This window comes from Nestor notabilis, unplaced genomic scaffold (genome assembly GCF_000696875.1).
Source record: "Nestor notabilis isolate BGI_N333 unplaced genomic scaffold, ASM69687v1 scaffold18613, whole genome shotgun sequence".
NCBI lineage: Eukaryota > Metazoa > Chordata > Aves > Psittaciformes > Psittacidae > Nestor > Nestor notabilis.
This window is the reverse complement of record NW_009923519.1, coordinates 19,649-32,419: the sequence shown is the minus strand read 5'-3', so window position 1 is coordinate 32,419 and position 12,771 is coordinate 19,649. Positions and strand designations below refer to the sequence as shown.

General features: G+C 43.1%; 1 protein-coding gene across 1 annotated transcript in view; it reads left to right on the top strand.

Annotated features, from left to right (window-relative positions):
- The first annotated feature begins 1,422 nt into the window (after positions 1 to 1,422).
- Positions 1,423 to 12,771, top strand: part of LLGL2 (lethal giant larvae homolog 2 (Drosophila)) — a 27,029-nt gene continuing 15,680 nt past the window's right edge. The window contains exons 1-7 of the mRNA XM_010012183.1: positions 1,423 to 1,529; positions 7,986 to 8,083; positions 9,057 to 9,138; positions 10,371 to 10,486; positions 11,087 to 11,245; positions 12,028 to 12,190; positions 12,367 to 12,499. Coding sequence (XP_010010485.1) covers positions 1,455 to 1,529; positions 7,986 to 8,083; positions 9,057 to 9,138; positions 10,371 to 10,486; positions 11,087 to 11,245; positions 12,028 to 12,190; positions 12,367 to 12,499 — 826 coding nt within the window. The 5' untranslated portion in view covers positions 1,423 to 1,454. The remainder of the gene's footprint in view (positions 1,530 to 7,985; positions 8,084 to 9,056; positions 9,139 to 10,370; positions 10,487 to 11,086; positions 11,246 to 12,027; positions 12,191 to 12,366; positions 12,500 to 12,771) is intronic.

Below are 12,771 nucleotides of genomic sequence, written 5' to 3'. Positions count from 1 at the left end.
GAGCATCCTGTTTATAATACCGTTTCCTTTTTCTGGTCCTTCACAGTTGGTAAGGCCTCACTAGAAACCTTCTAAAAGACAATTTAAGCTCCTCAGGAGCAGCTGGCTGGTTTAAGTCATTAACCAAAGACCATCCTTACTGACGGGAGCACACTGACAACCATCTTGTTTGCCAGCTCTGCTTCTCCCATCTGTACAGATAGCTCTGTGAAAGCTCTCATCCCTCGATTACCCTCCAGCCCCACAGCTTGAACAAGGGCCCAAGGCCCCTGATCACTTGACAGACCCTTTGGTGCTGCTGGTCCCTCTCTCAGTTGTGACACTAGTCTGCTCCCCACCTTGCTGTACTTGTGTATGTGTCTCTTCTGATGACGGGTTACTGTAAGGCATTTATACTGATTCAGTAGTGCTGGCCTCCACTGTGCATGTGTGTTGTGTACAGAGTAGCTGGTAAATTGCTGTAATTTCCTGTTCAACAAATTAAAATACTCACTGGAGTGTCCAGTAGCTGCTTCATGAACAGCTGAGCTTGCTGTGCACTGGGAACTGGAGCTTGTGAGAGATGGTCGGGGCAGGCAGGAGCACTTATGCCAAGGTAAGTTGTTAGGACACAACTGAAACTTTAGCTTGAGCTGGCAGAGCTTTATTTGCCATTTAGCACCTCTGCAGAAGGGAGACGCCAGAAAGAATCTCTTGAGTGCTACTGAGTATCAGGCTGTAGCCTGGTACCCCCAGTGTGATTGCTGGGCTGCATGTCAGGTCTGATCTGTCCTGCTTGGATTGTTCTGGTGCTGTGAGAGACAAGAAATGAGATACGCTGAAGGGCTTGTGCTTCAAGCTCTGCACTGAACTGCAGGTGCAAGGTTTCCTTCCCCTGCCCCTACCTTGAGCAGGGAGTTAGGCTTGATTTTTCACCACAGCAAGTTAATAATTACTGCAGCCTCCCGCAGGCAGTGCAGCGCAGCGCCTTCCTGCTGTCCCCATGGAGTGAGCCCGAAGTGTCGTTCTTTCTCTTTTAGCTCAGTAGCTGGAGGGTTACCTGGGGTGAAAACTGATACTACTCAATGCTGCCTGTGAGCTCCGGAGTCAGCCTTTAGAGTGGGTTTGGCTGAATGTGTATGCAAATGCTGCAGTTTTGCTTGTCTGAAGTGGTCGCAGAATGGCCAAGTGTAAAAACTCTTCTAAAATCCTCTTGGCTTATCTGTTCCGGTTTGCGTTAGCAGTGTGAAAACGGTACCATGCGAGTCCTGCACCAGCGGTGCCGCTCTGGTGGGATCAGGTTTTCGTTACTCGATAGTGGTGTTGTCTCATTGTGCTCTGGCCGATCTGTGTCACCTGCTAAACCAAAATAAATAACCTACTTCTGCTGCTTCTCTTTTCAGGCTGCTCTTGTTTATATGGTGTTGCTTTTTCTTTATTAGGATTTTTGTTGCCAAGATACTACAGCGAGGAAGATGAGAAGGTTCTTAAGACCCGGACATGATCCAGTGAGAGAGAGGCTTAAACGTGACCTTTTCCAGTTTAACAAGGTATGGCTCTTTCCTCAAACTCCAAGGCATATGTATGCAAGGCAGATCCCTCCTGAGCCACCACACAGTGCAAACAGGAGGGAAAACTACTTGAGTGTGGGTGGAAAAGTTAAATTTAGGAGAGGTGGTTTGTTCTCTCTTTCAGTTCTGTCCTTTTTTCCCCTGTGTGCCTGACTAGTTTTCTTCGTGAGCATGTTCTTAATTCTGGCTTTCCTCCTTTAAAAAGGATATTGTTGTGCTGTGGAGTGGCACTTGCTGTAAGAAGAGATCTTCACAGCAGCTTTTATATACTCTTGAGTATTAGTAGTAGCTTGTCCTGCTATGTGCTGTGACTACTTATGTTACAGGTAGTCTTTGCAGTACTGCTGCAAAGAAAGTAATTTAGAAAGTAAATTTTCTAAAGATACGCAAAAGCCACAGTTTGTGATGCAGCTGAATTCAGTGCTTTGTCTGTGCTTATACTTTGAGTTTATAAGTATACCTCTGCTTTTAAATGTGAATTTAAAAGTCTGCAGCAGAAATGTGGTGGCACCGAGGCAGCACAATGGCCATTAATAATGAATTTGTTATTATCTTAGTCTGTATCTAGGTTTTTTCCTCCCCTTTGTGAAGAGGGAACAACAATGGCTGTGCTATTTATCCAGCTTTCAGGGCATTTTTCTATTGAGGCCTGGCCAGGAACATAGCGCTTTCATCTTTGTAAATGCCTGCTATTAATTCATTGCTAGGCTAATGGCTACTTAAAATATACAAATATATTTCTGATATCCAATAATGGTGTATTTCCAGGTTTAAATGGAATTTTGCTGAAAAGTGTAATGGATAAATGAAGTGAGCCTAGGAAATAACCTCTTTGATTCATTAAAATTGTAGTGTAGAGATAGACTTAAAGTGGAACCTTGGATATTTTAGGTGAATGATTTAATGTAATTTGCTACTAAACCACACCATTTCCATGCACACCTCCCTCCCACTGAGGAGACAAAAGGAACTCAGGAGTGCTTCAGACCTATTTTCTCTTTGCTGCCATGAGGGAATACTAGTGCAGATACAGTAAAAATTTCAGTAAGTGAAGACCAGGATGGAGTAGCTTGCGTTGAGCTGAATGCAATGTCAGCTTCAGAAAAGACATTCAGGGATGGGTCAGAATTGCTTTTAAGTGTATATATACCTTGGAAAAACCTTTGCTGTTTCAGGGATGTCTCTTCCTTGAATATGCTTTTCTCTTAGGAGAACCATTGGCTAAACTTTACCTGCCAGAGACAGACTAATTTGGGTGATGCAAAGCAGGGTTGAAAGAACTAGCTGTTGCAGCAGAGGGGAAGGTCCAAATATATTAGAAGTTGGCATCAGGATTTGTGACTCCATTTGATTCAGTCCCGAAGGTAAATACTGCATCTTGTTTCTAGGGAGGCTACTACTTTGGACACTTTCTAATTGTTTATTCTTATTGGTAATGAAAGGCCTTGCAAAATGGATTTGCGCTTTGAAGTCACAGTAACTTGTTCTTTTCTATCAAGAATCAGAAAAGGAATTAACATTATACCATTACATTATACCAGAATCTTTTACGGTATATTTTTCTTGCATAAAGTTGCCTCATTTTACAAGTCTTGTGTGTCCCATTCTGGTATTTCCAGAGATAATGGGTCATTTTAAAGCCATTTCAAAAACCCTTTGAATACAGTAAACATCTACTCACATCTAGGTAGACTGAGAAGATCTGGGAAAGTCAGACCTGTTGAAGGCTGTGGCTTCAAGCTGCCAAGAAATATAGCACCTTGTGTGCTAAGACTGTCCTCTAATGTGCTGGTAAAGCAAGAGCATTAGTGCTGGTGAGCAATTTTTTAAAGACTTGAGGTCTTTGAAACACTTCTGGTTAGGAACCTGCTTGGGAAATATTTTGTGGGAGTGTGAAGCTGCTGATTAGAGCAATGGCATGGTGTGTTTGCACCTCCGGTATGTGGTGCTAGTAGTGACTAAATGAAAGGTCTGTACCTTAAAAGTGCTGGGGGTTCCTGCCCTCATTTCATTGTTTACACTGAAGTTGAATATGAATGTGTGATACTGCACAAGTTCAGTGTTAATGTGGTAGCACGTATTTGGCCATGCTGACCTAGTAAGGGACTTCAATTTAAGAAGTCTTTCTAATTGGTGGTGGTGGATTTTTTTCAATCGTTTACTCCCTTGAGTATAAATAGGTAGTGATCTTTCTACTGTTGGCCCCTTGCATTTCTTTTCCAGATAAGAGGTCTTCCAGATGGTTTTAAAGGACTGATTGGCCACTGGACTAGCTCTTTAAACTACCCTCAAACGTGTGTCTGTTTCAGACAACACCTTCCTGAATTCTGCCAGTCACTCAGCTTTGCATATCTGTTTGTATGAGTAAGAACTTCCCATACTTGTGTATACCTGTTGCAAGAAACTGTTTTTAGCTCAGTGGATAGAATGAAGGATAAGGTATGTGGACTTGGCAGTCTACATCTTTAAGTTTATCCTGCTTTTGGAAGTGGTATTTGGATGCCTTTGGCTCTGTCCAAGCCCTGCAGAAAAAACATGTTCAGGCTGGCATTGTTAGACTAGATGATGGGTAACACACAGGTGAACCAGCCTGTCTTACTGCTGAATGTTACCAAACTGGGAACATTGCATTTAATTTATGGCTTTGTGTTTTCTCCCCGCTTTCATTCTTCCTAACCCTTTGCTAATGGGCGTGATGGATAACTTAATGTTAAATCTGAATTAGTGTCTATGCAAAGTACATTTAACACATACAGGCTTGATTGTTTCTTCAAAAGACATATTAACAAAGGTACGGGGCTTGTATTGCCTGTGGTTGGGATTGTCTCTGCTCTGTCATAAAACAATCTGAGAGGAGAAGTGGAGAGAAACAAAAGCAGGAGCCAGCGCTGAGTTTCATCTGCACAACTTCAGTGTGGGCTGGGAACAGCTGTGAAGCTGCGCTTTTCCTGTGGTAAATGAGACCAACATGAGGCATTGGTGTTAGTGAATGCTGCTGATGCTGGGCTTGCTTTTACCAAGTCTGACACATCTGTGGTCTGAGGAAAGTGGAAAGGAAAGCTCCCACCTCTCCTCAGAGAAACAAAGGCCCTTTTGAGAAGAAGGGCATCCTGTGGGCACCCTGGCTTCTTATTTCAGCTCTGCTGAAAGGCTCCATTGTCGCCTTTCCTGCCTTCTGCCCCCCTGGCCGCTTACTGAGGTTACCTGCTGAGCAGGTAGAAGGGCTGGCTCAGGAAAGGTGCCCAGGGGAGGGGAGGGGAGGGCAGAGGCCAGCAGGAAAGCTGACTTGATGTGATTGAACAACTAGATGTAGGTACGAGAGAGAGCTGGGTAGGCAGTACAGTGAATGTGAGTACCTGGCCCAGGTGATGTCCAGTACAGCCCAAAAGCCACCCCAATGCCTTTCTTGCCTTGCTGTGGAAACAAATGAGTGACATAGGAGGGAGTTACCTTTGTTATATTACAGGCATATTGGTGAAGGTTCAGAGCTATCAGAAACCATTAGTACCTTTACTGCATAAGCAGTTGTGTAACACACTGTGGTTGTTACTAACACTATTCTTGTGCTTCTGTGTGTGGTTCTGTTTTCTGCAGTGGCCTTCTATTGCTAGCAGTTTACTCCTGGATGTAATAGTTACTGTGGCTTTTGCAAATTTGTCTGTAGAAAGGGGAGGTACTTGAAATTTTCTATTGAAGGAAAAACTGGAGAAAACTTACCCTGCTATTATTATTACTGAATGGTGTGCACTGGGTTATGCAGTTCATAGGTCTCATGCTTGAAAATTAAAGCTTTTATTGACTTGTCTGATGTATTTACAAATTAACACATCAAACACAAGAGATAGAGCTATATTAAGACTAATATTGACAGCTTCCTAACAGGCAGTACAGTATTGTCTAAATCATGTTTTTTTATTATGAGAATTATGGCTAAAGCCTTATCTTCTGGGCTTGAAGAAATCTCAGAATAAACACTGTTTCTAATGTATGCTTCATGGAAAATGGCACCTAGTTGTGGTGATGACATGATAGTGACCGTGAAAGAGTTGAAACTAAAAGTAACAGTAACAGTGGAATTACACTGGTGTCTCCCTAACAAGTTCCTCACTCTGTTCTGGGGGAGAGGGAAATGGTGTCTATTGCCCATGCTACACCTGATCAATTAAATGTCTGATTTATTGTCAAGATAACGTGTTACCTCGAATGTTCTTCCCAGAATCGTATACCATCACTTCATACTCCTACAACTAGGAAGCTTTTCTATGTTGTCTCAGTCACTATCTTGGTACAGAGAAGTTCCTCGTTGCCTGTGCTGGCTCAGAAGATAGCCGTGTTTCAATACCGATTCCATAGATACGTTCCTGATTTCATACAGTCTCCTCTAGGAAGTTTTGTATGTGTAGCTAAGCAAAGGTGCCATTAAAAAGATAGACTTGTCAACATTTGTTTTTAATAATATAAACTTAACACTTAAATTATCTTCTTAGAATATAAGTAAGTGAGGCTAAAGATTAACTATGAGATTAAGCTATCATAAAGAGAAACTCAGTGCTCTCGGAGCCAGTACTACTAATCTTAATGTACTATATATAAAAGGCTAAAAATTAGTAACTACTTCTTTACCCGGTCTTATGAGTTGGTAAGCAGAAAATTGAGAAATTATCCAATATTTCCAGTTTTTTATCTTCTAGAATGGCTCATCTTCCCCTAGTAGGACCTCAGACCACGGTAGCTGATCTTTAGACGAAGGAGGTCTATATTTACATGTGTGAATTGTGATCAAATGGCTAAAGCTGAAGCAGTCTGGTAGACTGGAGTCAGCCACATCTTCCTCTGCCTGTGTCTTTGAGCAGGAACAGTAAAAGGGCATTAAACTGCTCCAGCAGCTGGGGGCACCTCAGGCTAATGAGATGACCACAGAAATGAAACTGGTTTTATTTGATGCTCATGCAAGGAATTAAGTTGGGAAATCACTATCCAGGAAATAAAGTTTTACTTTTAGGTTGAATAAACCATTAAAGCCAAGTGATGTGGTAGCTCTGTCTCAAAGACATGAAGGAAATGAGGGTGCAAGTGAGGTACAAGTGCTCACTTCTCTAGATGAAGGAGGGTTCTCTGCTTATTCTGGTTTTTTTGTGAGTGGTTCCTGGGCTGTTTTGTTACAAATTTCTGTTCTGGAGCTGACCAGCTTGCCTGAGAAGAACATATTTTTGCAGGAGCTGCAATGGTAACCATAACAGTGTCTTCCAGGAAGTCACCCTCTTCACGTGTTGTTGAACACTCATGCATACTTGTTTTCTCTAAACAATGATAATCGTTGTACATTAGCACTTCTAAAACCTGTCTGAGCTATTTTACAAGTGGCTTGGTTGCATCCTTGCAGAATATTACTGCATAGTGTGTGAATGCATTGTCCATGCCAAGTGTGGTGTTTACAACATGCTCCAAATCTTCTGCTTGGTGCAGTGAAAACTGTACTTTAGGGAAGCCACTGATGCTAAGCAGCACACCGTTTCCCACGATAGGGACTGACATCTTTTTAGTGCAAAATGGCTTTGAATTAGTCCGAGGTGTGCTAGCAGGCACCTGCTCTCAATAAATTCCAGGATTTCTTGTGCTACCTCTGATAAATGGATATCATCATAGACTCACAGGCTGGTTTATGTTGGAAGGGCCCTTAAAGCTCATCCAGTTCCAACCACCTGCCACAGGCAGGGACACCCTCCCCTAGAGCAGGTTGCTCCAAGCCCCTGTGTCCAACCTGGCCTTGAACACTGCCGGGGATGGGGCAGCCACAGCTTCTCTGGGCACCCTGTGCCAGCGCCTTAGCACCCTCACAGGAAGAATTTTTTCCTTAGTGAAGAATTTCACCATTTACATTAGTTTTCTTGGCTGCCCCATAGAAAATCTGTTTAGTTTTCTTGATAAGCACTGATGTTCACTCAATAGTTCTTCATAGCTTTGCACAGTTTCTTGATGTCATTCAGCAAGAGGAGGTCATGAAGGCTGACCTGTGTGGAATGCGGCAGATAAAGCTGCAGTGTTTGTGTCAGACTTTGAAATTGTGCTGAGCAGTTGGTTTACTGATACAAAGGTGATGTGATCAGTGTGGTAGCTGAGTAAGCTGTGCTTATGCAGAGTTATTTATAATCTTAACATAAAGACCTGCTTGAGTTACTGTTTTCAGACTATTTCTCTTTCATTTCATTTACACTTCTGCATATCCTGGCTGCAGAGCCAGGGCTTCTTGGAATAGATTCAGCCTTAGGCTGTTGTTGAGCAAATATAACCTACATTTTAACACTTTTCAACAGAAAAAGCTACCATTAGTGCTGTATTTCAGACTGCAGTACCATATTTAACTTCTGGTTTTTGTCTGTATACACCAATGCCCTGAAAACATGCTGATGATGATCTTTTCTTTCTCTCTGCCAGACTGTGGAACATGGATTTCCCCATCAACCCAGTGCACTGGGCTATAGCCCATTTCTTCGCCTCATGGCCATTGGAACGCGATCAGGAGCCATTAAGCTGTATCTTTTGAACAACTTTGGCTAGATTTCTCTGACCACATCAGAATGTGCAACTTCGAAGAGACTCTAAGAAGTTAGACTTAAGTATAAATCTGCAAGCAAGGGTTACCAGAACAGGGAACAGTTTGCCTAGGTTTGAAGTGATTTTGGTCTGATCAGAATGGGATTATCTTCCCCAGAGGTGAAGTATAGCTCCAACAGAAGCTGCGCCAATGTATATATTAGACAAGACTCTTTGCTCTTGCTCTGCAGAAGATCAGACTAGATCTGGCCCAAGTTTAGCAATACCTTCTGTTGTAAATTCCACCATTGGGTAAATATTTGTGGCAGGTTTCCTTTTTAAAAAATAAATAAATAAATCAAAAGGCAGTTACATCTCAGAGGTTAAACCTGCAGTCAGGAATGCTTCAGCTTCCTGAGGCTCCACTGTCCAGGCATTACAGACCTAAACATTGAAGGTGGTGACTTTTCTAGCTAATGTCCAGTCCCATTTCAGTGTGTGATTCTCAAGGCATGGCACCAGCTGGGCAAGCTGTAAACCAGCCAAATCACTCAGCCTGGAGAGGAAAAGCTGGTGTTCTCTCTGCCTGCTTAATCACTCATTCCTGGTGTGTTTGTGCTCCGAAGCTGTGCTCCACAAGCAGGCAGTAGCATCTGTCTCTTGGTTACAAATTAGTTAAGCAGGATTGTAGTATCTGGGAAACCACTAAACATCTCTGTGAAAGCACAGGGTCCAGGCATCTCTTCTGCGTACCCTCGAAGGATGAAGTGAATTTCCATGTTGTCAAGTAGTGTGCGTAACCTGCCACAAGCATATAAAATCAAGAGATTTGCATTGGTTCTTTTCAGTCCAGATCACTAAAAAACGGTTTCAAACTAAGATCTTTTCATCTTGCTTGCTAGCAAGCTTCTTATCAATTAATTGTAGCTGTGGATCATCTTAAATACTGTAGTTCCTCAGCAAACCCTTCAGATATGGTGCTCCTGGAGTGGAGTTCATGGGTTTACATGAAGAAAACAATACTGTAATGCAGATTCACTTTATACCTGATCAGGTAAGTGTATTTTCAGTACCTCTGTTATTACAAAGACCTCTGTTAAACAGGTGTTTGTTCCAGGCAGCTGGGCACCTATGACCAAATATATTCAAATGCTGCCTGTTCAGGAATGCTTATCCCAGTGTATTTTGTGCTTGCAGCAGTATTTGTTGCTGTGGAGATGCTCAGTAAACCTTAGGAGTAGCTTTACTGTTCGTAACTGTTACTCATGTATCTCCAGCAATATACTGGGAATGGTAATAAGGCCAGAGTAGCTCAGGCAATCTGCTGCAGAAGAGAGAACTTCTTTCAGTAGGACTGGGTAGTCTGCCTTCTGCAAATCTGCTGCTGCTAAACTGACTTGATTATTTTCAGGAGTTCAGAAGAGTGCTGCTAACGTTGCCTCCTGTTGAGCTTGTTGCGTTTATGTTCTGGGGTATTGAAGCTTGCTCCTGCGGATTGCTGAGCAGTTATTGCCACAAACTAAAAATACGAAGGCAGAATTTCCAATGCCTGGTGGCTGCCTAACCACTTTCCCTTCCCTTGACTGGCAGACTGGTGTCTCGGCCACATACTGTTTGCCTGATGCCCCCAGTATAGCACAAGTGGCCTCTTTATGAGAAGGATTTAATTCTTGAGGCGGTTTTGGGTGTCTGTTTGCTTAACTAATGATATAAGCTGAAACTCCCATGGGGAGTGTTGCACCAGGTGTGGCTTCAGCAGGTAAAATGCTTGAGTTTGAACATACAGCCAGCAGGGCTGGGCTCATAAAAGGACTCTGACACAACCCTCCAGAATGAGGTTGGACATGAAGAATGCAAGGAGTGTGGTGTAGTAGACTGTATCAGCCCCACCCAAAGCTGGGGTGTGTTGCAGCAAACCACACTGAGCATGAAGGTGGAGAGCGAACAGCCTGCAGCTGCCCTGCTGAGCTTTGCAGCACAGGCTGATCGCTTTCAAGAACCTAAATCCTTATCCCCCTCACTGATAACCTGTGCCTTTATCCTGTATAAGAGGGGTTTTAGCCTTTAGGCTATTTCTTGTCTCTTCTACTCTTCCCCCCCCGCCCCCCAATCTCTTGCTGTGAGCTAAACACCTGCAGTAGATATTCACTGCTAAAAAGAACAGTGACTGGCTACCCAGTCCTATTTTGACAGAGATTACAAACAGCAGCAACGTTATTACTAGATTCACTATGTTGTATTTAATACTATGATTATGAAAAAAAGCATATTGTGTGGTTTTTGTAGTGCCAGCTGGTGACATTGCTGGATGATAACAGCTTGCACCTCTGGAGCTTGAAGCAGCATAGTGGAGCCTCTGAGCTGTGGGAGGAGCATCGCTTCACTCTGAAAGGGCCACCTGGGTAATCTGCAAGACGGGTTTTGAGCTAGTTTGGGGATAATCAAGTTAGAAATTTCTGCTGTTGTTCTAGGTAGAGCTTGTCCTGTTCTTACAGACTCACTCCTCTGAATCTGTTAAAGGGTCATCCATGGAAACCAGACAGGAGTTGGCTGGGGCCTGGAAGACTACCTTTTAGTGTTATACCAATATGAAGGGTGACATCACTTTTAATATTGTAGATCCACTTCGGTGTGTACAGGAGCTGTAAATCTTAAGGTTAAGTAAATCTAAGCATCCCTTAAGTCAGAGTTTAAAGTATTAGTGTGGTTTTAGTTTCACTTGATCTTGCCAGTTTGGGGCAAGCTATTTTTAGCTCCTTTGGGGACACTTAATAAGAGAAGCTTCTGTAAAAAGGCATCAGCATCTTCGTTCATGTGCTTATCAAAAGTCTTTTCACATAATTTATCTTAAAGATACTGTTTTCCTCCTTCCAAAAAATCATGCCTGTCTCAATCTGCCTGTAAAACAAATGGCAGTTGTAAATATCCCCATTGAGTAGTTAGCTCTCTCAAATGCAGTAACGAGTCTTTTTGCATGCAGCTGACGAGAGTCTCTTTCCCAGGTCTCCACCAAGTGCCACACAGATAACAGCTGTCCTTCCCCATTCCTCACGGGAAGTCCTGTATCTTGGCACGGAGAGTGGCAACATCTTTGTAGTGGAGCTTCCGTCATTCAGAGTACTGGAGGACAGGACTATAACCTCTGAGGCTGTGCTGCAACGGTGAGTGAGCAGATGGGCACTGCTGCGCAGAGGTGGAATCCCATTAGCAGACACATCCTTTGTTAAAATGTCACCCAGATTATTTACTGGGGCCTCACTGTTGTGTTAAGCATTGTCCAAATCTGCATGACTTCTGTGAAAGGAGCTTTTGGTCCTGGTGTGTGTTAAGTAGCAGTTCCTGTCCTGTCAACTGGTACTGTCACCATGGAGGTACAGCATATAGACAGAACAGCACAGGAAAGAGTTGGAGTAAATCTGCAAACCTTGTGCCCTGTCCCTGGTGTTTACTTCTGCAAGAAAGCATTACATTTAGCAAATTACCCATTTGATTTTTTGACCATGGGTGGAACTTCTGGTGCTGCTTTGTCCAATGAGATTTTTGTCACCTTCCAATTCAAGTGTTGGTGAAAACTGTCCTAATTCACATCCCTGTTGTTTTCTACTGACGTTTCCATGTTGCTATTATTCTGTAAGGGTATCAAGAGAATAGGGTGGGCTATTCAGACTGTCTTTACATTCCTGGGATCCAGCCCTGGAACTCTTTATAAACCTTGGGTTTTCCATAAAGAAGTGGGACTGGATGCATGTTCATGTGGAGGCCTAGTGTGATACCTTGTGTAAGATTTTTCTGCTGCTTGAGGGATTTGCTGAAAGATCATTCTTATTCTCACCTGTTTGAACTTTTTGTTGCTTAATTTCTCCTTCTTACACCTTAACTGTTACAGTCATATTAGGCTGTACTTGTAATAAACTTTCCTTGGTTTTCTCTTCTGCTTCTGTAGGGTACCAGAAGATTACTGTAACAGGCGATCATGTGAATTGGTGGAAGCTCTTCAAGAGCATCCTAAGAACCCTGACCAGATCCTGATTGGATACGGCAGGGGCTTGATTTTCCTCTGGGACCTGCAGAATAGCAATGTGACACACCGCTTCCTGGGCAGTCAGGTATTAATTTAAGCCAAAGTCAGTACAGCAGGGGAGGAAGGGATCTCCCCTCTTAGGCCCTCTGAAGACAAGTGGGTGCAGTGGGAGCCTGACAAAGCTTATGTTTTAGTAAGAATGTGTTGGTTTTGTGGGAGTTAACAGCTCTCTGGAGAGCTGTCGTGTATCTTTCTCTTCAGCAACTGGAGAACCTCTACTGGCAGAGAGATGGCAGTAAATTCTTTAGCTGTCACTATGATGGAAGTTACACCCAGTGGCCAGTATCCAGTGACAACAGGCAGCCTGAGCCTCTGGAAAATCTTGTGCCTTATGGTCAGTAAGTGAGGTTTAATTGTTGCATATTTGCCTGAACTCATTTCGAGCTTGTGTAGGATATTCAAGTTGTGTTTTCCCTAGTGTTTAATCCTAATGGCAAAACGCAGACCTGCCTTTTGAATGGGTTGTAAGCCTAGACTAAGGGATTTCAGTCCAGTGTTTTTTTCTCAGATTTTTAAACTCCTTTATGTTGTTCATGTCTGTCTTGAACAGGGAGAGCAAATGTGCTGAAGAAATTAGTGCCCCTTATGAAGAGTGTTGGTGATTCA